The 24,900-nt window shown below is 31.9% G+C and overlaps 1 protein-coding gene across 2 annotated transcripts; it reads right to left on the bottom strand.

Annotated features, from left to right (window-relative positions):
* Positions 1-12,612: 12,612 nt before the first annotated feature.
* CLPP4 (CLP protease P4) lies at positions 12,613-19,614 on the bottom strand. 2 transcript variants are annotated; one of them, XM_012215117.4, is made up of 3 exons: positions 19,163-19,614; positions 13,109-13,612; positions 12,613-12,810 (listed from the first exon to the last, which is right to left on the bottom strand). In XM_012215117.4, the coding sequence occupies exons 1-2, from the start codon at positions 19,531-19,533 to the stop codon at positions 13,129-13,131; spliced, it is 855 nt and encodes a 284-aa protein (XP_012070507.1). In that variant the 5' UTR covers positions 19,534-19,614; the 3' UTR covers positions 12,613-12,810; positions 13,109-13,128. The 2 variants fall into 2 exon arrangements, with proteins under 2 accessions (XP_012070507.1, XP_012070506.1); XM_012215116.4 differs by having other exon boundaries at positions 12,613-12,893; positions 19,163-19,613.
* Positions 19,615-24,900: the final 5,286 nt, after the last annotated feature.

Below are 24,900 nucleotides of genomic sequence, written 5' to 3'. Positions count from 1 at the left end.
CCAGTTGTATGGCATAATTGAGGCGTAGTCTGTTTGGTCCTTTTAAAATGATCCCCGCCCCTGCACCCGTTGATCCACAGGCTCCATCTATGTCCATCTTCCATTGGGGTGAATAGGTACTTGATGTGTTCGATATCTCTAGCATGGTCATTTCTGCCACGAAGTCGACTAAGGCTTATGCTTTCAAAGCCGGACGGGATGCATATTGTACATCATACTCCCCCAAACTGATGGACCATTCGACCATCCTACCTGAAGTTTCTGTGTGATGAAGCACTTTTTTCAAGGGGAAGTTTGTTATAACCACTCTGATGTCTGCTTGAAAGTAGTGCCTTAGCCTGTAAATGTGGTGAGTACAGCGAATGCTAGCTTCTCAATTCTAGGATATTTGAGTTCTGCACCTCTTAGCACTTTGCTAACACTAACATAGTATATGGGAAATTACTCTCCTTCCTCTTTTCTGACTAGTACTAAGGCTACAGTGGTGTCTGTGATTGATAGGTACAAATATAACGATTCACCCTCCTACAGTGGTGTCTGTGATTGATAGGAATCCCTTTAACTCTTCCAAGGCTTTCTGACATTCTTCGGACTACTGGAATTGTTTCATATTTTTCAGATTTTGGTAGAATGACATGCACCTCTTGGTCAAGCATGATATGAATCTACCCAAAGTTGTTATTCTCCCATTTAGCTGTTGCACTTCATTTATATTTCTTGGAGGTGTCATGGCTCTGATCGCCACTATTTTTTCTGGATTAGCCTCGATTCTTTTCTGGGATATCATGAACCCTGGGAATTTTCCTACAATTACATCGAAAACACATTTGTCTGGGTTAAGTTTCATATTATACTTCAACAATACCTGGAATGCCTTTTCTAGGTCTTTAGCATGTTCCTCTGCTCTCTTGCTTTTTACTAGCATATCATCCACATACTTCCATGGTTTTGCCGATTTGGTCTTTGAACATTGTGTTGACTAATCGCTGGTATTTGGCTCCTACGTTTTTAAGGCCGAAAGGCATTACTTCATAACAGTATACTCCTCAGTCAATAATGAAGGCAGTTTTTTCCTTATTCGACTGGTTTATTTTTATCTAGTGATAGCTTGTTGTAGCATCCAACTGTAACTTTCATACCCCACCATCGAATCTACCAGTTGGTCTATGTTCGGGAGAGGATAAGGATCTTTTAGGCATACTTTATTTAGGTCTGTGAAGTCAACGCAGAGGCGCTACTTGTCATTCAGATTCGGGATAAAGACTACATTTACCAACCATTCGAGGTAATGGACTTCTTTGATGAAACTTGCATTAATGAGTTTGTCAATTTCTATTGTGATTACTTTCTATTTGATCATTGTGATTCCTCCTTTTTTGTTTGATAGGTTTATTTCTTGAATCAATGTTGAGTTTATGATTTACTATGTCCAATGCTGTAAAGGAAAAGATATGCTTGTTTGTTCTCAGTACCTCTTCTATAGAGGCGATCACCTCGTTTGGGAGATCGGCTCCCACCTTCAAGTTCTTGCTCTCCTTAATTATGACATTTGATAGCTCGCCTTCAGGTTCAGGGTTTAGCTCCATTCAGTCTCTTGGGATATCAAATGGCTTTGCCATTTGGGGCTCGCCTAGACTCGTGGCCGGCTCTTCGGGCTCGGAATCTAAGGCCATTTGGAGGGGGAGGGTGAGTTGTACTCCTTTGAGCGCCATAACATATGACTCCCTAGCAATTTTCTGATTGCCCCTGATTACCATAATATCACTAGAGTTAGAGTAAAATTCATCATAAAATACCTGATTGACGTGCAGGCTGATGATGGCATTGTATAGGAATGGAATATCTACCATAATAAACTCGGCCTTTTCAGCTCAGGTATGCTCGCCATCTCCAAGCTCTATAGCTATCTCCATGCTCCCTTCTACTGACACTTGCTTTCCTGCCAGCCCCTCCAAGGGTGTTCCCACTGGCTTCAGCTTGGTGATGTCGAGCTTTAAGGCGCTTGAAGACTTCTGGGGTCATCAAGTTCACCGAGCTACTGTCATCTTCAAGGATTCTTCTGACTTTATAGTTTTCCATTACACCCTCTACCACTAAAGCATCGGATGGGAAGTGAACATGCTTTACATCTTCTTCGGAGATAGTAATGGGCTTGCATAAAGGTTCTATTGGTATTTCGACTCAGATTGAGTAAATTTCTCAAGCATGCCTCATTCTTGCTGAGGTGTTATCTCCTCTTGCAACATCGCCAAAATTCATGTTAATTGTACTAATGGGTTCAGATCTTACCGGCTACGTTCCTACTCTTTTAGATGAATCGGTCATCGGCTCAACAAATGCTCTTTGCCTCCTTCTCTCCTGATGAACTTCTTTAGGATTCCTTGTTGGATTAGGTGTTCTATGTCCTTTTTTAACTATCAGCAGTGCTCGATGTCATGGCCAACATTTTTATGGAATTCTCAATATTTATTTTTATCTTTCTATCTTGTTGATTCTTCTCTCAGCTTCCAGGGGTAGTTAAAGCGGATCTCCTCTTGATTGTCCTTCAGTAATCGTATGATGTCTGTTCGGGCTTTGGATAGGGAGTGAAATAGATTTCTCTTGCTGTTGGGGAGCTAGCACGCGAGTAAGGCGATCGTGTTGAGTAGCTCGATCGGCTTCTGTCGGTCTTCTTACTCGCATGGGAGAGAATCCCTTGTGTTTGTATGATCTTATCTTAGACTCGCCATCTTTGTTCTGCCTCTACTAGGCTTTCTAAGCCTCATCTAACCGAGCAAAGCTATTGGCTCGGGACATCAATTATATAAAAGAGATAAGGCCTGTCAATGTTCAGGGAATCAAAAAGCTTGTTATACTTACAGTTTTTTGCCATTGCACTGATGGCCTCTTCAGTGTTAAGGTCTTCTATTTACATGGCGAAACTTTTGAAATTTTGCGATTTAATCTCGGAGATACTCGTCATTTGCCCTCTTTAAATCGATTAGGTCTGACGATATCTTCTTACTCAATATGTATGTGATGAATCGAGCATTGAATAATGCTGCAAGCTGAGCAAAACTGCCTATGGATCCAGTCTTGAGCATTTTGAACTATTCTTGTGCTGGTCCCCTCAATGTTATGGGGAATGCTCGACACAGTAATGCATCCGCTTTTGTTTGGATGTGCATATCATGATGCGAAAATTTGCCAAATGACTTCGGGGTCAGTGGTCCCATCATACGTCTCAAAAGTAGGCATCTTAAACTTATACGGGAAGTGTACTGACATGATTTTGTGGGTTAAAGGTGAATCATTCCTCAATTTAAAGTCGGTGTTGTCTCTTGCCTGTCGGAAGTCTTTCAAGATTTGCAGATTTTTAGCTCAGAATTCCTCTTTATCATTATAGCATGTATTCCCGAGCAGGGGAGTGGACTACACATGAGTTTGTGTTTTGTTCTAGGTGTCTGTCTGCCAAGATGAGTCTTCATCTCCCATCTCTTCTCCTACGGTCTTATTAGCTGTGTTGCCTTCATCAGTCAAGATGTTGACTCGCCCTCAGGGGGAATGTGCGACACTAGCTTGGCCATTATTCTTTGCAACACAACTGCAAAGTCATTGTAAGCCTGAGTGAGCACAGTGGCTACTTGCGGGTACAATGTCGACACATTTGGAGGCGTGGGCATTAATTTGTCAGCCGAGTTTCCTGTTCTATCGACCTCTCTAGCACCTATAGCTGTTGCCTTTTCCATTGTCTCACGAGGGGTGCTAGAATGCTAAACAGGGTGAGCTAGGTGAGTGAATGCTCTAAAGGTGCTATAATTTTGTCTGTCTACACTCACCGCATCAATTTGATAATTTCAGAAACGTGATGATCTCTCGAAGATAATAATGTTTTATTTATATTTGATAACTTGAATTGATATTAACCTCTATAAAAAGAAGGGTTGTTCCTTATATACAAGACATGAGTGCTATGTAGGTTACGCAAATAATGAGAGAGAAATATCCGAGCACTTTCTCCTTTTTCTATTACTTGAGCTGTTATATGATCCTAAAATGTCGCTAAGATTGGTGTCTATCACATCCCAACCTTGGCATAGAGACATGCATTGGGGGCCAAAATTAGTAGATTCAAAATTCATTTTTGATAGTTCCCACAAAATTTTTCAAACTTCATTATAACTAAAATTTTATAAGTTTAAACATTCATAGTATTACAGTTTGTCTCAAACATATATTTGTTCTGGTTTTCCATGTTTTTATTTTCAATTTCTTTTGCGATATAATTTAATAAACATTTAAAATCACGATAATATTTGCAAGTTATTTTTTATGAAATTCAACGATATAAAATTATTTTGATTTATATGTGACTTAATTTTTAAAATTAATTTATATGAAAGTAATGCTTTCTTCTGTATTCTGGATTAAAATATCTTGTTTAGTTTTCCAAAAAAAAAAATCAAATTTAGAAATAAAATTTATGGAAAGAATAATATCCATATATATTATGTTTAACTTAATTTAATGAAGCATATGATGTCTAATCGAGGTTGTAGAGTTTAACATTCTAGGACAAAAAAGTCTCAAACAACAGTTAAAATAATTTGAAAGGGTAAGGACAGTACAATGTATTACAAATTCCATTAAAGGCAAGTCAACTCACTATTAGGAGAATGAATTAAATGTTGCGTTATCAAGAACTTGGTCCCAGAAGATCACCGTCGCCACAAGGCTAGGGACCATTTGAAAAAAAAAAAAAAAAAAAAAAATCTCATATTAAAATCTCTATGTCCTCACTATTTAATTTGTAATTAATCTATAATTGTTGCTCCTTCTGGATCGGGTAACCCTTAATAGGCTTTGATCTGATTTGAAATGATATATTTTTAAATTGTAAATTGCGAAAGTTTGCCTCAATGCAAAAATTGTAACTCACTAAAAAATTTTGACTAGTAAAGCCCATTTTGCAGTTCTTTGATGGCTTAGAGCATCAGTTACTAAAGGACCCTTCTCTTTTTAAGGCTCTATTTAAGGTAATATTCAAATTTTAATTAAAATCAAAACATTACTTTTATTTTAAAAAAAATTAAAATGTAAAATGTTACATTTATGATTTACTAGTTCTATGTGGTTTCACGTTGACTACTCGTTTAATTTTTTATTTATATAATATTAAATATAAAAGTGTAAGTTCTTTTTTAGATTAAAATAAATATAATGGTTAATTTATATTAAATTGTGCCTTAAAAGCTACTTGTAATACTCTTTTTATATATTTATTCTATTTTTATATAGTGAAATGATCTCAAAAAAAAATTTAACTCGGTCTCTAGATCTAATCATTTAGCCGCTAATTTATAAATATAGATTTTTAAAATCCTAATAGATGCCCAAAACAAAAATAAAGTCATCACTTAATCTCTAACTCTCTACCTTTCCCTTTAACCCCAAATTAGTATCTATATCTACAATGATGTTGGTAATCACTTTGACGGTACTACTTATTTAGTGCATTAAGAAAAATGAATATATACACGTATACACAGATCTTTAAAATCCCAAAAAGTAATCTAAGACAAAAACATACAGCTCTAGTTTTTTCCTAATTTTCCAATTAATATTTCCTTCAAGTCAAACAAATTTAGAATATAAGAGAAAAAATATTAATAAAATAAAAAAGATTAATAGTCAAGAGGTTGTCTATTTATTGTAAAGGAGATACAAATTAAACTAAGACTATTATAGAAAATTTCAAATGCCTTATTATTCTAATTTTTCTTATTACCATATTTAATATATATTAAAAAATAAATTTGAAAAGTTAAAAAATTAAAAAATTTCAAATTCCTTATTATCATATATTTATTTAAATAAAATAATTTTGAAAAAAAAAAATTAAACTTACAAATTTGTAAGGCTTATCTATATTTATTTTTAAAGATTTCACACTCAGCTTATGATGGCAAGATTTCTCTTATTTTTTATACCATCTGTTTTTTTTTACATATATATATAATTGGTGTTAGGCCATTCAAATATTGAATTACCAAAATATCAAATGTTGGAATTAAGGTTATATACACATATCAAGGCATAGTCCAGTGGTAAGTTCATATACAATTTAGCCCTAAACCTAGGGTTGAATCCCCTCTCCCAATGCTCAAAGAAAAATTCAGGTTATATACTTATAGCCATTGTAGGTTTGGGTCCAAAGGAGAAAATGATATACTCAGATTATTTTTTCTTATTCTTCAAGTTTAGCGGAAGCTAATATGCAAAAGGTATTTAAAAATTAAAGTATATATAATATTTAGTATAAAAAATATGTATGCAAAAGGAAATTATATATATATATTATATTATTCGATCAAATCTTATAAATATAAAGAAAAATGAATATCAATAAAAATAGTATATTTTTTCTTTTTTTTATCTCCCTTCTAAATAAAATATTTTAAAAAAATATATATTATGAAATAAGTGAATGTCTTATTCAGGTAGAAGTCTATATTCTTTACTAGACATTATTTCGCGCTTCGCGCGCGGGTGTTTATGTAATTTTTAAATATATATTATTATTTTAAAAAAATTTATTCATGAATAAAAATAATAAAAATATTTTAAATAAAAGTTTGATAATAATAATATTTAATATTTTAATAAAGTCTTAATAATAATAATATTTTAAATAAAGTTTTGATAATAATATTATTATTTAATATTTTTGTGGAATCTTTATCTCTTATTTATTTTACTTAGATAGACTGTGAATTTAAATTTGAAATAAATTAGGAATTTAAATTAGAATTTTAGACGTAAAATTATAAAAAAACAAACATCAATATGTCAAATAATATCTAATTTTTATTTTTTTTTAAAAAAAATTGACTTGATAATATTATAAAAACATCTAAATCTCAAAATTTACCACATAATAAATTGCTATAATCTAAAAACAACATAATGCCTACAGTGCAATAAGTATAAGTGTTTTTCAGTAGTTACTTCTCTTTATCCTTTCATAGGAGATGAAATTTGAATTTTTGTTCTTAGTCTACTAAATATGCAAGTTTCCTGTAGAAATATGTGAAAAATAATAAAATTTCTCAAATATCTATTAATTAATTTATTAAATCTGTACAAAGAAGAAAAAAAAAATTAAAACTAAAAACTTACCTGTAGAATATGCATATCAAATTTTGTAGCTGTTCTTTGTTTAATAAATTTTGAAGTTCAACTAATTATTAATTTTAGTTCAGTAAAAATTGACAATCGAATTTCAAAATATAGAATTAATAATAAAATTAATTGAAATTGAAAATATATGACAGCAGAACGATAACATATATATCAAACACAATGGCAATTACTTTATAAATATAAAATTAATTATGTACCCACAAAAGCTACAATCCTATATATAATCAGAGAAGTACTGTAAATTCTTGGTAAGAGCATCAAAGCTTTTCACAATTAATAAATATTATTCGATATAAAGTTATATTGATAGTCTTATTCGTTTCTATATTGATATATACCAACATTTAATATTATTTTATTTTATACATATATTTATGTGAAAATAAAACTTGACAATTTATTTATCAATTATTAAAATAATATTATTTTTGTTATATTTGGAGTATAAGTTTTATTGGCTCTTGTATACATCTTATTATGACATTTTGAATTATGGGTAAGTATTATTTATCATGAATATAAGGTGATAGAATACATTTGAATGCAATGGATTTTGGAGACACAATTGAGAATCTAGTTAAAATAGTTCCAAAGGGAATAATTCTCTTTTTTTGAATATTTGATAATTAAATATTCGTTTATTTTTTGGAATGATTTAAAAAGAAAGGTACAATTACTAAAGGTTCATCATAAATGGATGCATTTATTGATGCAAAGCTTGTAAAAATGTAAGTGATTATAATTCTGCATTATTAAGGTTATTGTTATATTATTGTAATTGTTGCTATATATTGATATATGTTATCCATATGGATTATTTTATTATTGTTATATATTAGTATATATTATTCATGTGGTACAAATTTTGAGAATTGATTTATTTTAAATACAATTAAGATATTATTGTTATTATATTTAGAGTTATATTATCCCTTGATCCACAATTACCAAATGATATTTACACCTCGAATATGCTCCTGAATTAGCAATATCGAGAGAAAAATTTAAGATAAACTTTTGAATTATTTCATATCTTTTTTATCATTGAGCAAAATAAAGAAATCTTAATAAAAATTATAAAGTCGTCCAACTAGATTTTGTTCCATTCCCTAAAGTGAATGAAATAACATGTATATGGTTGTAGCGATGTCTACTCAATTAGATCTGATACATTCCTGAAGTAAATACAGTAATATAGAATATTGGGCATTGGCATATATAATGAAAGTGATATACTTGTCATAATATTAATAAGATCATATTTGAAATAACGATCTTGGTAATTATGGTAATCACATGAGTTATTAACAATAAATCTTACCATCAGAAGTGGTACAAATGAATGTGATATACATGGATATTGGTTATTGTACACCAAAATATTAAAAGGCAAATTTGACTTTGGTAGTAGAAGAATATTTAAAGGCTTCGGAAGAGCAAGTATTACAACTTAAAGGAATGAATTGTTGTAGACTAAAAGTTTACAAATCCAAGTACTTTATTATTTGACATGATTAGTTGTACCATCTTGATCAATAATGATGTAAAAAAGGAAAATTGAATCCTTTTGTGGGTATTTATTGAAGAACAAGAAGTTTCTTCAAATTTAATGAATTTTTCATGTTTAGTTTGTTCAAAAAAGTAAATTAATTATTAAGCGTTACCAAGAGTTTAAATTGAACTATTTGTATTTTTTGGATTATATAAAGGGAAATTATTGATCAATTTATTTGGATATATTATGGATGCATCCAAAAGATAATTATATAATTATTATTAACTTGCAACCTGAAATTTACAAATATTATTGTCAACATGCAACCTGAAGTTTGCATGATTATTTGCGCAAATAATTTGATTAAGAATACAATTTCCAAATTATGCTATTAAAACAATTTAACTTGAGAATGATGGTGGATTTACACGTCGCCCTTTAATGATTCCTATCTATTAATTAATTTAAGGCAACCTGTTGTTGCTTTTATTTATGCTCAAAAATGATTTAGTATAATCATTTATAAATCATTGCAATTAATTGCAAGACAATTATTATGAGAACAAATCTCTCTAGACATAGAATTGATTGGCCAAAATAGAATGACACATGTGGCATTTAAATTTACTTGAAAAGTAAATTTTAAAAATTGAATATGGCATCAAGAGATGTCAAGTCAATAGAATACAAATATGTATTTGTGCGAAATTGAAATGGGGTCGTGAGAGATAAAGTAAACGTATTACACATATTTTTTCACAAAGAACTGGCATTGATTATGAGGATAAATACCCTCACATGGCGGATAAAATTATAATTCGATATTTGATTAGTCTGACAATCTATGAAAATTATAAATGTGTTTAATGCTGCTTACTTAGATGCTAACTTGATGTAGATATCTATATGAAAATCCTTGAAGGAATTTAATTGCTTGAACCTTAAAGTTAAATTCTTGAGAAATTTATTCAATCAAATTATTTAGAGCTCTATATAGATTATTGGATAATGATATCTATGAAATATTGGAAAAATGCTTAAGTAAGCAAATCGAGAGCCCGAGAAATATATTCAAGATTTCCATATGTATTAAAGAAATTTCAACACATATGGTATAATTACCTTAATGATGTTTATGGCTAAGAAAATATTATATTATTTTATGCTTATATTCTTTTTTATAATATTTTATTATTGAAAGCATCATTTTGATATTTGCTTTATATACCATCACGAGTAATGTGATCTCTTGATTAGTGAATATCTGTTGAAAGGATATTTTAATAAGTTCATGAATTTTTATAGAGATATTTGAATATAAATATGTCATGATTTGGTTTATGAATATTATTGGAACTTCTAAAGAAAGATTATAAATTTCTTAAGGGAAGAGTTTGAAATGTAAGACATTGAAAATATAAAATTTTATCTCAGACCTGAAGATCGAGCATTTCATAAATGAAATTTTGCCTATGAATCCACATATATGACTAAGTTATTCAAATGATTTTATATGAATAATAGTGAGGTTACTTGATGAGGAGATGACCATTTTTCACTTTGAAAAAATTATGAAGAACTCTTGGTCCTAAAGTATCATATTTTAATGCAATAAAGGTGCTAATATATCTTGCTACTCATATTTGACTTGATTTTTATAAATTTTATCAGCAAGATATAGTTCTTCCTGGATATGAAAAAATTAAATGGAGTTAAACATATATTTTGACATCTCCATGACATGATATATATGAGTTATATTATAACTAACATGTCAAAATCAGTTTTGACTGGCCATGAAAATGCAGGTTACTTGTCTAATCCGCATTATGTTAGATCATAAACAAGTCGTTCATTCATATGTGGAGGTATAATTATTTTATGGCATTCAAGAAACGAAGTATTGCTATCGCTTATTTTAACCATAAAGAAATTTTAGCAATAATGAAGAAAGACAAGAATGTGTTTATTCAAAGTACGTGCAGTTTACTTTTCCAGAGAGAAATTCCTACAATATTATATGGAGAACTGTGATATTGAATTTCAATCACTCAAACGATGATGTTGTTGATTTGTTCATCAAATAGTTTTTACTACAAGTTTTCTGTTACAAACTTTCTACCATAAGTTTTGAAGGATTACTGCACAAAAATTGGAATGCATAGAGAGAAATTCCTACAATATTACATATATAATTGTGATATTGGAGTTAATCACTTAAACGATGATATTGTTGATTTGTTCATCAAATAATTTCTACTACGAGTTTTCTATTACAAGCTTTACCATAAGTTTTGAAGTATTACTGCACAAAAATTGGAATGTATAAACTCAAAGATCTCAAGATTTTATCTTATTAGGGGGTGTACATATACACTGTACTCTTTTTCCTTTAACCGAGATTTTTTTTTCCACTGAGTTTTCCTGGTAAAGATTTTTTATGAGACAGTATTTCAACGCATATTTAAGAAAATAATAATGTACTCTTTTTTCCTTCACTAAGATTTTTTTCCCACATGGTTTTTTCTTAGTAAAGTTTTAACAAGGCATATTCTTTAAAGAATGGACATCCAAGGAGGAGCGTTATGAAATAAGTGGATATCCTATACAGGCTAAAAGTCTGTATTCTTTATTATTGCGAACTCTATTTTCCTGATTTGTATAGGATTCTATTAGGAGAAACTTATGTAACTATATATATGTGTCTTTTTATCAATAATAATTACACTCTGTACTCTCACTTTTTGCTATCTATTTTTTCTCTTTATTCTCCCTATTTGTCTATTATTTTATAACAAAATGCTTAATTATCTATATGTATTTATTTAAAAAATAATTTTATAAATTATATCTAATCAACTAATAAACTATAATTTTTTAATTGGCCATCACTAAGGATTTTTTATGATATTTTAAATTTCATTAAGAGTAATATCAGAAATTTCATTATCTCTCATATTCCCACATTTATATATAATATAAAAATATATATTATTCAATTATGTAACATTTATACGAGTATTTAAAGGTTTAGAAATGTATGAAACCCTACTCCTAGCTAATAGCCAATAAAACATTTTACAACTCTTATAACAATTAACAATTTCTAGAACAATTAGTATTGCGAAATATGGCCTACAGGAAAAAGCGGCCTTAAACTCAAATTAAATTGGTAAAAATTGATTATTTTGTTACAAATAAATTGAGTTTTCAGTTTGATGTGATTATCAGTATGCAAAAAAGAAAATTGGTTTTCAATTATCAATTCAATTACTTCAAAATAGTAATCAATATAACTGAAATAATTACATTTATTTATTAATTAATATATAAAATATAATTTTTGTTGCATATTATTATTTTTAATAATACAGTTTTAAATTATCTTTTAGTAGTAATATAGTTTTTTTTTTAGAAGAGTAATATAGTATTGTTTGATGTATAATAACAATTTTATTGAAGGTATGTATAATAAAAAAATTGATTATTTACATTAAATTATACTTATTCGGTTAACCCAGTTATAATCAAATACCAAATCAAAATATTCTGTTTCAGTCATGCTCAGTTTTTGATTGTTACTGTTTTTTTTTTTTTTTTTTTTTTTTTTTTTTTACAGGAGTTAAAAATTTCAATTTATTCCTAAAATTCTTTCTTTTTTTTTTTTTTCTTTTCTTCTAAGACGCAGAAAATATTCATTTTACACATACATATAAAATTTTAAATATTCAAATATTTCAAGTTAGGGCCCCATATCTGTATCTGTACCTAATATGATTCAACTTCCCTCATGACAAGAGGGCTTAAGAGCTATTTTTTATTCGAACTGCAGTGATTACAGATCAAGGCCTCAAGGATATCAAAATACTGAAGAAACTTGTAAACTACCAAACCGTGTTACATTTATTTCTCAACTGTAGGATGATTGAAACAAATAAGAGAAATAATCCGAATGTTTTTATATCAATTCGACTGTTTTTATATCAATTCGACGTTCAAATTTTGCAATAACTTGAAAAGTCTAAAGTCTACATAAAGATTACAGCTTACATAATGAAAAAAAGCCTTGTTCCAGATTTGCAATATTTGTATCCTGATGGCCTGTCCGGTAGCTTTCTTGAATATCATTTTATCTGCAATGCAGCACAAAAATGCATTTGACAGTAGGTTCCCACGAACCTTTCAATTCTTTTTGTGAATGAAATATGCTGAGAGCCTATCAACATAAACATCAAAGGTTACATTTCAATGTCTAAGAAAAAACAGGCCAATAATTAGTGGTACAATGCAAAATAAGTCAAGAAGTCATTTCCTTTATTATTCTCAACTCTTTTCCAAAGAATTCTGGTTCAAGGAAAAGTAAGCTGCAAGTTATTCTATTTATTATATGAAGTTTGACCACTAACATTTTTAGGGAACATCGAAAGGTACCTTGTAGCACATGGCATGAACTAATATATCTCGTCATCAGGGACATCTGGCGTCAAGAACTTTATTGGATCTTTACGCATTTCCTCGTAATTTAGTGTTGGTTTTACCCTTTCTGGAACAGGAGCCAAAGGAATGATGCTATCTCTATCAATAACTCCATCAATTATTCCATATTCAACAGCTTCTATTGGAGACATATAACGATCCCTATCAATATCCTTTTGAACTTGTTCAACTGTGCGACCACTGAAACCCGAAATAATTCTAATGACATTATTCTTGTTATGCATAATTTCTTTTGCTTGAATCTCCACGTCTATTGCTTGCCCACTAGCACCTCCAAGAGGTTGATGAATCATTATCCGTGTGTTTGGCATTGCAAAGCGTTTACCTTTTGTGCCACCACCAAGAATTATAGAAGCTGTTGATGCTGAGATACCAAGGGCAACTGTGGAAACATCAGCTCTCACAAGCTGCACCACATCGTAGATAGCCATTGTAGCACTGACATAATAACGTAAAATGCAACTCAGCAGAAGAATCAAACCACAGTAGTTCAACAAAATAATTTGTCAAGGCATAGTTTGACCATAGGTTGCGTTCAAAAAGAAAGCATTGTTAACACGATATAATAACATCTAACAGTGCGCTTCTAGGTAAAAAAATTAATTTATTCTATATTCTAAGCTATTGCTCTTGGACTTGGGTATGGGCACAGAATAAATAGCTACATCTGATTAACCTATATTTGGAGGATGCTGAACTAACCTTATTTGCTATTGAGACAAACAGATAATAACAGAAAGTGAGAAATGGAAGTGGTAGATATTACTGTTGTTTACACATGGCATTGGATAAATATATATAGTCTGCAATAACCTACAAACATGGTCCTTCCACCTTTCCAGAGCTGAAGGGCAATAATACGATAATAAATCCTACAAACTTCACATTCATTCATTGTTCTTTATTTGATGGAAGATATGAAATAGGATTTAGTTATCATCCCTGAAGATGAAAACTGCAGTACATGGATGATTTATGTCAGAATTAAGTATGAAGTCTGGATTGTGAACAAGAAGATGCCTAATTATCCAACTGTGATTACTTCTCTTTTATTTTTTAATTTATACAGTCGTTTTCAGTGGCAGCCGAAAAAAATTTCATATCACATTGAATGAGGAGTCTATTTACCCATCCAACCGTACTACTAATTTAAGACCCTAGGTTCACCCAAAATATTAATTCAATTAAAAACAAACATTTCTACAGAGGCTACAACCTTACGAGAAATTTGATTAGAACATTGCTATGTACTCCTATCAAAATATAAAATTCCTAAATAACCCTATTAAAACATAAAATCCTTTACTAAGTTTGGTGCTAAAAAAAACAAAAAACAATAAATGTTAAGAGGTCTTTCTCTTCAAGCGAGCTGGAATCACAAATCAGGCTTATACTATAACAACTTCCTTACTGGCATCCTAAATAATCATTTCTAGTGGCATTACAGACTTTACTACTTTTTTCCCTTGCATCCTTTTTGGATAAGAAATTCAAATCTAAGGTACTTCCCCAGCCGACATCATGACTAGCATTAAAGCCAAAGCCCGTGGACAGAAGCATTGAACAGCTTATCTCTGGTAGCTTTTGTGATCACACTCTAATTACATAACTTAGTAGATAACCACAAGAAAGGGAAGCATGGAGGGAGGGGATCCATGATAGGAATGTCTTTTTGGCATACGATGTCAGGAAGTAAAATTTCCTGGTGTGCAGCTTTAAAGACTTTTATTTTTTCTGCGAGAAGTCAAAACCTAGTTGGATTTCCCTTTAACAACTCAACTTCTTCCATTCTCAAGAACAACTACAATAATAGGGGCTAATAAGTTTAACTTCCTAAATTGAGAGAATAAATTACAAACTAATCTTTTAACTTGCCATTCTAATTCCAGATAAATTAAAAAAAACCCTTATGTTGGGATGACAAATGACATCTATTTTTAGAGCCTACGAAATTGACAAGTGAAGAGAACAAGAAATAACCAAGTAATTCACAATGCACAAATTCAAAAACATAGAAAATTCCAAATCAAGCTTTCGTTGGCATGAAAGATACCAATCCACAATGCTTCTCAAATAAAATATTCTAATCCGTTATAGATCCACAAGTACTGAAATTGTAATGTCTTTAACAAGGATGTCAGCCTCCAACGAAAACTGTGGCTTTTGCTGATGAATCAAGATCACAAGTCTTTCTTCCCTAGTTCAGCTCATATCCCATTTAAGGATTTGGAAAATTCGTTTTGCAAGAATATCCTTTATGCTCATCAATGTTAACTAATCCACAAGCCACAATAAGCTAACTTTCTTCATCTGTAGTCAAAAACTTGATAAATCTAGCATTGTCAAGGGCACCTGAGGTATGACTTGGACCTTGAGGAAACCCTTATGCTAACAATCCCATGAAATTTTGAAGGTGCCAACATCACTGCCAATGAAAATGGGTATGGTTTATAGGACCAAGACAGTAAAGATGCTACATTCCAATTGTATGTGATTTGACAATTGATTTACTCAATTGCTTTGCATATGATTGGATACATTTAAAATGCTTAAATAGCTTTATGTTGCATTTGGACCTCAAAGCTCTCCCATTTTAATTACCATTATAAGTGATGAAAGATGTCAAGCTCAAAGTTTGACTGATTTGAAACTAGAGTGTATTAGGATCACCAAAAGCAAATCAAATTAGGTAGATCAGACTTACTCAACCAAATTTAAGCAAAAACATTGTGAACATGTCAGATGAAACCACCAGCCTCACACTAATATGGTTTAGAACTCACTCCTATCAAAATTCCATATTTTATGGAATTCAATTGCATCAAGCGACTAAAAGAAGTACCATTAATGTAACTAGTTTTTTTTATGACGTGCCTTCTACGTTGACTATGCTCGTTACATATTTGTACTCTTTTAATTTTTTTATCTATATAATATTAAAACATAAATTTTTGTTTAGATTAAAATAAATCCAATTACTTAATTTGCATCGGACTTTGTCGTACAAGTTACTTGTAATGTTACTTATTATATACTTAATTCAATTTTTTTTATAGTGAAGTGGTCTCAAAATAAAATCCAACTCAATCTCTAGACCTAATCATTCAGTCCTTAATTTATAAATGCAGATTCTTAAAACCTTAATAAATGCCCAAAAAGAAAATCAAGTCATCACTCAATCTTCAACCTCCTCCTCTCAACCCCAAACAATATCTACATACAACTATAATGAAAAATAATAATAAATTATTTTTTACTGTTGCGTAAAGAAAAAAAACGAACAGATTATCTAAATTGATAATGGTAATTATTTTAGCTATAGTGATAGTATTACTTACTCAATGCATTGAAGAAAGGAATATATGCACATACACACAAATTCTTGAAACCCTAAAAAGTGACCCAAAATAGAAATATATAGTTCTAGGTTATTTTTAGTTTTATAAATACTATTTTCTTTCAAGTAAAACAGATTTAGAATATAATAGAAAAAGTATTAAGAAAATTTAAAATATTTAATCATCAAGAGGCCATCTATTATTGCAAGGGAGATATAATCTTTTACTAAATTAAAGTGATAGCAGTTATAAATTAATTCAGTAACGAAAAAGAAAATAAAAAATACAAAATTTGTTATTAAGAATATAACTCTTTTTGAAACTCAACATATAATAAGAAACAAATTATATTAAAAAAATTACCAATTTGAATTTTAAAAATCAACTTCTTCTTTAACTGGAAATGTTGTAATTTAATGAAATTTTATGTTGATAGACCAAAAAAAAATTATATCCAATTCAATAAATGTAAATTACAAAGCAAATAATGCTAGGATCTAATTTTGGTTCTCCATTTTTCTACGTTGCAAATTTTAAAATAAATAAGTTAATTAATTAATCAAAAAGAGTACATAAAATAAACGTTCTATTCTCTCCAAATAAACCCTCTTCAAGGAAGAATATACTTTCCTCTTTTTTTTTTTTTTTTTTTTTTTTTTTTTTTTTTTTTTTTTTGTCTTAACCGTAGGTATCCCGTCATTGGACTAGAACTAAATCTTGCTCGTATCGGGTCGGCCCAAGAAGGGGTAAAGTGCTCCCAGCGAGTATTTACTTCATTCATGAGGATCGAACCCTTGACCTCACTTAAGGAAGAAGAGTGCCGAACCACTCATCCGGACCCTCGTTGGTATAAAATGTAATTTTTGAATTGGCTATGACTAAGGCTATTTTAGGATGTTCCAAATTTCATTAAAGGCGATATCGAAAATCCCATTATCCCCCCCCCCCAAAAAAAAAAAAAAAAAAAAAAATATTCCTACATTTATATATAGTCTAGATATTGCATCCAATATTGGAGCATCACATCGATTTATAGTCCAATAGAAATACTAATTCTAATTGGAGTCAAGAGTCTTAAATAAGAGAACAAGGCTCCTCTCTTTCAAATAATCTCATAGTGTAGATTTTAGACTGATTTTAAATTCTTAAAACACACATATAGCCACCACTTCACATATGAAAAATTACTAAAATACACCTGTTGCTTTACAATGAATAGTAACCTATAGCAGTAACTAGTGTAATTCCCACATCACAAAAACCCAAACCATTTTCCTCCGAATCAAAGCTTGAGGTTAGTATGTCTTCCGTTTCTTGTTTCTTTTATAAACATTAAGCTGCTTCCTGTCTGTGAGATTTTTGCAACCTTTTTTTTCTTGCGTTTTAAAATTCTTTTCATGAAAATTACTGCACATTTAGTCTCCAAAACGCATACTCTATTTTCTTTAGTATGTGTTACGCTTTATCTGTTGCACTTAGCTCCAACAGCACTCAAAATGTATGGTCATCAAGATCAATTAACAGCATCGCATTGCAAGTCCAAAGTAAGACACTATTATGCTATTAATAATATTACCTCTAACAAATACTCAAGACAAACAGAAATACAGTTTAACATCAAAACTACCAGCATTGGCTTGGTCCTACAAATTAGTACAACAGAAGCAGAGTTTCACAGAAAGTCATTAATTAAATAACAGCAGATTAATTAAACAACAGCAGATAGCTTATTTCTGACGTTGATTATGAAACAAGAGTTCTTAGAGTAGAAATTGAATCTACATAGTTAATCAATTCCAAGAATGTTTAGCAGCAAAAATTCATTATTTCCAGCTCTGAATTAGCCTTGTCAAATCAAGTAGTTAAATGCAGGATGATATTAAAAAATAATGTTTCCTTTCTTATTGGAAAATTAAACTTCATCAGAAAGCATGACCTAATGCACAGGCAGTACTAGAGAAATGCCAGTTTAAAAAACAAAAAGAAAACAAAGGATAGAAAGAGATCTGGAATCTAAAAAGTCCCTTTAAAATAGTCTTCAATAAGAAAACAAGCTCCTGAAACACCATACTTAAACTCACTGATAAAGTTCTCCTATCCCATAAAACCCAACAAATTTCAATCCACAAACTCCACAATAACCACAATGGTATGAACCTATCTCTATCATTACCAATATCAACTCCACAACAGTTGTTACAGTGTCCAAAGAATGATCTCTCCCCTTGTATAGAAAAAAGAGAGTATACAATACCACAACCCCCTACAAAGAAGCAGCCAAGAAATGGTCTGCAAACTCTGCATACCTTTCACTAATAACCGCAACTAAAACAAATTTATTTCTTCTATAAAACATATCAACAAAAAGATTACCATCATCATAAAAAGTAAAACTAGCAGTTGTTGCAACCCTTTGAATTCCACACTGCTTTGAATGAAAACAACAGTTCCTATGTTACTTGGAAGCATTTCTTCATGGAAAGCTATTGCATTCATAAATCACAGTTCTTGTACTGAAAATGCAGTCACTATTTAGCTTTAGAAGATGAGAAATTTCTAAAACAAAATAATTTCACTTATTCTATGGTTCTAAATCTAAAACCTTTGATAAATTTTAAAGAGAAAACCAAAAGCCAAACGCATTCTTTACCTGAGAGAACCACCAGGACAGTTAATGAAGAGACGGATATCTTTAGTTGGGTCTTGAGCATCCAAAAGCAACAATTGACTGATAGTGGCATCGGCAACGAAGTCATCAATATTGTTACCTAAGAACACAATCCTCTCTCTCAGCAACAGCCCCATGGCATCGGACTCTGCTCCTCTCATTGCGGTGGCCGGCGTCTGTGGCGCCGAAAATTGGGGAGTTAGGGTTTTAGAGGCTTTGAGAGGTGAGAAAGTTTTTAGAGGAGAAGAGATTGGTTTGAAATTGAAAGAGAGAGGTGAGGGTTTAGAGAGAGGAAGAACCGGTCTTGGAGAGGAAGTTACAGGAGAAGGGGAGGAGAGCAATAGCATGTCCATCGTCCTCACTGAGTATCAGTCTTTGAGTCTCTGAGTCTAGGTAAGGGTTACCAACTATCTTTGTGTCTCTCGGGTTTAATGGAGGATAAATATTCAGCATTTTTAAAAATCAGACCGGATCCGTCAGTTAGATCAGTTATAAATCGCTGTGAGTTGGGTCTGATTTGATGAAAGAACAGTAGAAAAGTAACACTGGAATTTAAAATTAAAGGGGCCTAATCTTCAAGTACCTCAAACTAAAAGAAGCAAACGATCTGTTTGGTTCAAATCGACTTGAATCAAGCCAAAAAATTAAATCAGAGTCTGTGGACACGTGATTGAATTGAGACGATATTTGCATTTGAATCAAACCAATTCGAATTAATCATTCGCTCGATTTTGATTAGTTTTGCCATATTTTCACGAAATCAGTCCGAACCGCACATAAAACATAATAGTGCACCGGGATGCGTTATGAGTGCACCCGAGACCCTTTCTGGGCCCTCTTTCGATGCGGACCTTGAAAACGTGAAAATAACCCGACAGGTCATATTTTTTAAACTCAAATTATTGATCCGAGAATCAAATTTGTCGAAGGTCTCAAACTCATTTTCTCACAAAAAATTATCGAATCTTTTTAAGGCAAAAATTGAGCGTCTACACTGCGCTTTACTTAAAAGAGAGAAATGAAAAGAGTTAGATTTTGGTGGTTATTTTGGAATTCTATTATTTGCGAGTTTGATTTAAAGTAAGTACAGTTTTCTTAATTATGGATATATTTTTTATTTTTGAAGAATTTAGATAATGATTAAATTAATTTTTTATTCCCTTTAAAAATAAAAAGAATTTTACGGGTTAATCTAATTTTCTGATTTTAAATGTTAAATCAAACTAGACCAGTAATTGATTTATTGTTAAATCGATCTAATGGGTTATCCTAATTTTGAAAATACTGATATAAGTTGACCATAAAACTTCATTGAAAATTTGAAGTTTAAATACTTAATAATAAAAATTAAAAGGCGTATTAAAAAATCATAGACCAAATTTGTAATTATATCTATTTGATATTTTCCAATACTAATTCTTAAGACTTATTAACACTATAATTACATAATAATATATGTCCATTCTTTTAATTATTGCAAACGTCTACTATTTACAATTAATGGTTGAATAAAATAACCAATTAATTTTTAAGCTACACAACGAGAGATAGCCCTCCCCTTAACTCATCAATTTGGTGAAAATAACTGTGGTTAATAGGACTCAAATTCGAGAACTCTCACTCTTCACATAAGTAGGACCAACCAGACTATTATTTGATTAGCATTCACAGAGACTCTTTTATTAATTAATAGTTGAATAATTTCATTTTATTTACATACAATTAAAAAGGCTATATGTGTAATATATTAAATAAGAAATAGTTTTCTCCATTAATTTTTTTTTAAATCAGTTAAATTGTAAATAGATTTAATTTTCTCCATTAACATTATAAAAAAGAAAAGTAAGTTTTTCTAAGAAAAATAACTTATTTGTGAATTAAAAATAATATGACTTGGACTTGAGCGGGAAACCAATCCCAAAATCAACTTAAAAGTACAAAGATTTTTGTGGCTACATAGACACCACGTAGCTTTCTTTTCCTTATGAATCCTTAAAACTCAGGTCCTACGCGTGACTTCACCGTGTAAGATCATTTACAAGGGAAGAGAGAGAGGTGGAAATTAGGTGTCTTCTTCTTCACAATTGGGGATCAATGAAAGATTGTCTTTGTTTGGATTAATTGCTGTTTCTCTAACTCTAATTCTACAATGGAACAAGCAAGCAGAAGCAATCGGGGATCTTTAACAAGCAAGCAGAAGCATTTGCCTTTATAATGTGGATGTACAAGCATCAAAGATGTTCCCGACGGTCTACTAATCGAAATTCTGCACCGCCTCCTGTTGAAATCAGCCAAGAATTGCATGCTTTTTTTCTAAGCACTAGTACGCTCTTATGTCTAGTCCTTATTTCGTTCACTGCTTCCTTGAAAGCAACAATACCTCTTCTCTCCTTATGTCGTATCGATGCAATGCCGGAATAAATTGAACTATTGGTGACTTCAGAAGAGAGTATTTTCAAGTCCCACGAATTTACTTTCTCTTACTTACCTTATGAAATAGCCGTGGTGATAAGGTGGTGCCAAGATTTGGTACTGTGCAGCCGTCAGACAAGATTTGTTGTTTCGTTGTCTGATGATGATTATAATGATTAGTATATATGTAATCCACTTACTAGAAGATGGATTCAAGTCCCTCCTTGTCCTCTTCCTCAAAAGAATTGTTGCTTTGGATTTATATTCTAAGGCAGCGGTAGTAGTTTTAAGAATGCCGTGGTTAGAATTCCATATGTTTTTTACAATGGCAAGGACCTTAAAGTTCATATTTTCACTTCTGATTCTGCTAATTAGAGTGAAAAATTGTGCCTTAGACGCCTCAAGTCTTTCCATTCCCTTGTTTGAACATTATTGGCATTCCATATAACGGAATGCTGTTTTGGATTAATAAGTCCGATGTATTGATTGGAATCAATCCATTTAATAAAGTTGAGTGCCCTCGTTTCATTTATCTACCACTCTTCGATAGATATAAGAAAGTATTCTGGTATAATTATCTTGCAGTTTGTAGGGGAAAATTAAGATATGTGCGGATTGAAGACAATTCCACTGAAGAAGCTTTATCCATTCATGTATGGGTGTTAGGGCACCAGTAATAAAATTAGGAAAATAATTACGGCAGCAGAAAAATAGAAATGGGACACACAGAATTTACGTGGTTCACCCTTAACTTGTTTAGGGCTACGTCCACGGGACCAACTCCGAATAATTCTTCCACTATTAAAAATAGTAGGCTTACAAAGAGAGTAATACAAAATAGTGGCACTCAAAAGTGTTTCCCAAAAACACCCCAATAATCTTCACTATTTTTCTAGACCTTTAGTTTTAAGAACCCTTTCTTAAAACTGAAAAACTCTCTACATATGAGATTATTAATCTCTGTTGGAGTGGTTGAACTGAGGCAAATCCTCTCCTATTTATAGGAGAGGAAGACGGGAGAGCCGTGTATAACTCAGTCACGACTCTCCATCTTTGCCAATTTTTCTTTTCCTTTTTTTTTTCTTATTTATCACGTGTGTGGGTCCCATTGAGTGGGCACCGCCACACCAATAACAAACATGTGGGTCCCATTTGAGTGGGCACCACCATAACAAATCTCCCCCTGCACACTCAAGTGGGGACGTTAGCCATGCTCTCCATCATCCTGCAGCTAATCGACAATATTCAAACTTGTCTTTTGGAAGAATCTTTATTAACATATCTGATCCATTTTCTTCTGTATGGATCTTCTCAAGCTGTAACTGCTTCATCTCCAGTACATCCCAAATCCAATGATATCTAACATCAATATGCTTTGACCTTGAATGAAAGGAGGAATTCTTCCCAAGATGAATCGCACTCTAGCTATCGCAAAATATCAAATATCGTTCTTGATGAATTCCGAGTTCATTCAAGAACTTCTTCATCCACAGCAACCCCTTGCAAGCTTCTGTTAATGCTATGAATTCTGCCTCAGTTGTTGATAGAGCGACACATTTCTGTAATTTGGACTGCCACGACACAGCTCCCCCTGCAAATGTGATTAGATATCATGATGTAGACTTTCTCGAGTCAACATCCCCAGCCATATCTGCATTGGTATAACCGACTAATACTGGCTTCTCATCTCCAAAGCATAAACATACTTTGGTTGTACCTCGAAGATACCTGAAAATCCATTTCACTGCAGCCCAATGTTCCTTTCCAGGATTTGAAAGAAACCGACTCACTACTCCGACTGAGTGAGCAATATCTGGCCGTGTACAAACCATGGCATACATTAAGCTTCCAACTGCTGAAGCATATGGAATCTTTTCCATCTCTTCCTTCTCTTCATCGGTAGAGGGGCACTGTTTTGAGCTTAATTTAAAGTGATTAGCAAGAGGACAACTAACCGCTTTAGAATTCTCCATTTTAAACCTTTGAAGTACTTTCTCAATATACTTCTCTTGTGACAACCATAATTTCTTGGATCTTCGATTCCTTGTAATCTTCATGCTAAGAATTTGCTTTGCTGGTCCCAAGTCTTTCACAGTAAAAGACTTACTTAGCTATTTCTTCAAGCTATTAATTCTGACAGAATTCTGACCAACAATCAACATATCATCTACATAGAGCAAGAGAATAATGTAGTCATCATCAGAGAATTTCTTTATGAAGACACAATGATTTGAAGTAGTCTTTTTGTAGCCTTGCTCCCCCATAACAAACTCAAACTTCTTGTACTACTGTCTTGGTGCCTGCTTCAAGCCGTACAGGCTTTTCTTCAGTTTACAAACATAATCCTCTTTTCCTTTTTTGATGAAACCCTCTGGCTGCTCCATGTATTTTTCTTCTTCCAAGTCACCATGTAGAAAGGCAATCTTCACATCCATTTGCTTGATTTCCAGATTAAAACTGGTGGCCATTCCGAGCACTGTTCGAATGGATGTCATTTTCACAACTGGTGAAAAGATTTCATCAAAATCAATATCCTTTCTTTGATGGAATCCTTTCACAACCAGTCTAGCTTTGAATCGTGGTTGGGAGCTGTGTTCTTCCTGCTTGATCCTGAACACCCACTTGTTCTTCAAAGCTTTCTTGCCTTTGGGCAACTTTACCAGCTCAAATTTTTATTCTCATGCAAGGATTTCATTTCATCTTGCATGGCTTCAATCCAGTTCCTTTTTTGTTCACCTTCCATTGCTTCTTCAAAACATTCAGGTTCTCCCCCGTCAGTCATCAATACATATTCATTTGCTGAATATCTAGTAGATGGTTGTCTGACTCTACTAGACCTTCTTAATGTTTGAGAACCTTCTGGTGCTGGTGGCTGAACATGAACACCATCAAAATCGTCTTCTGGTTCATTTTGATAAGGAACTTCTGGATTTTCTAACTCTGGCTCTTGTTCTTGTGGAACATTTTCTTCATCTCCAACTTGACTTTGTTCTGTTGCTGGAGGAACTATTTGTACATCTATTGACTCATCTTCAGATCTATCAACAGCTTGCTTCTGAGTCTTTTCAACATCTTCAATAGTCTGATTTTCAACAAATACAACATCTCTACTTTTTATCATCTTTTTCTAGACTGGATCATAAAATCTATAGCCAAATTGATCTTGGCCATAGCCAATGAATACACATTGTCGAGTCTTGACATCAAGCTTAAACCTCTCATACTTAGGAATATGCACGAAGGTTTTGCAGCCAAACACCCGCAAATGATCCTAGGAAATATCCTTTCCTGACCATATTCTTTCTGGA

This window comes from Jatropha curcas, chromosome 11 (assembly GCF_041381405.1).
Source record: "Jatropha curcas cultivar XTBG-Jc1 chromosome 11, XTBG_Jcur_1.0, whole genome shotgun sequence".
Lineage (NCBI taxonomy): Eukaryota > Viridiplantae > Streptophyta > Magnoliopsida > Malpighiales > Euphorbiaceae > Jatropha > Jatropha curcas.
The sequence above is the reverse complement of the archived record's forward strand: the minus strand, read 5'-3'. Positions and strand labels throughout refer to the sequence as shown.

Bases quoted from the DNA above. Each gene is read 5' to 3' on its own strand.
- CLPP4 (XM_012215117.4), bottom strand. From the start codon at position 19,533: ATGGACATGCTATTGCTCTCCTCCCCTTCTCCTGTAACTTCCTCTCCA. The intron at 13,613-19,162 runs GTAAAGAATGCG...TTATTATGTCAG, and splicing joins TGTCCTGGTGGTTCTCTCAG to TGCTACAATGGCTATCTACG.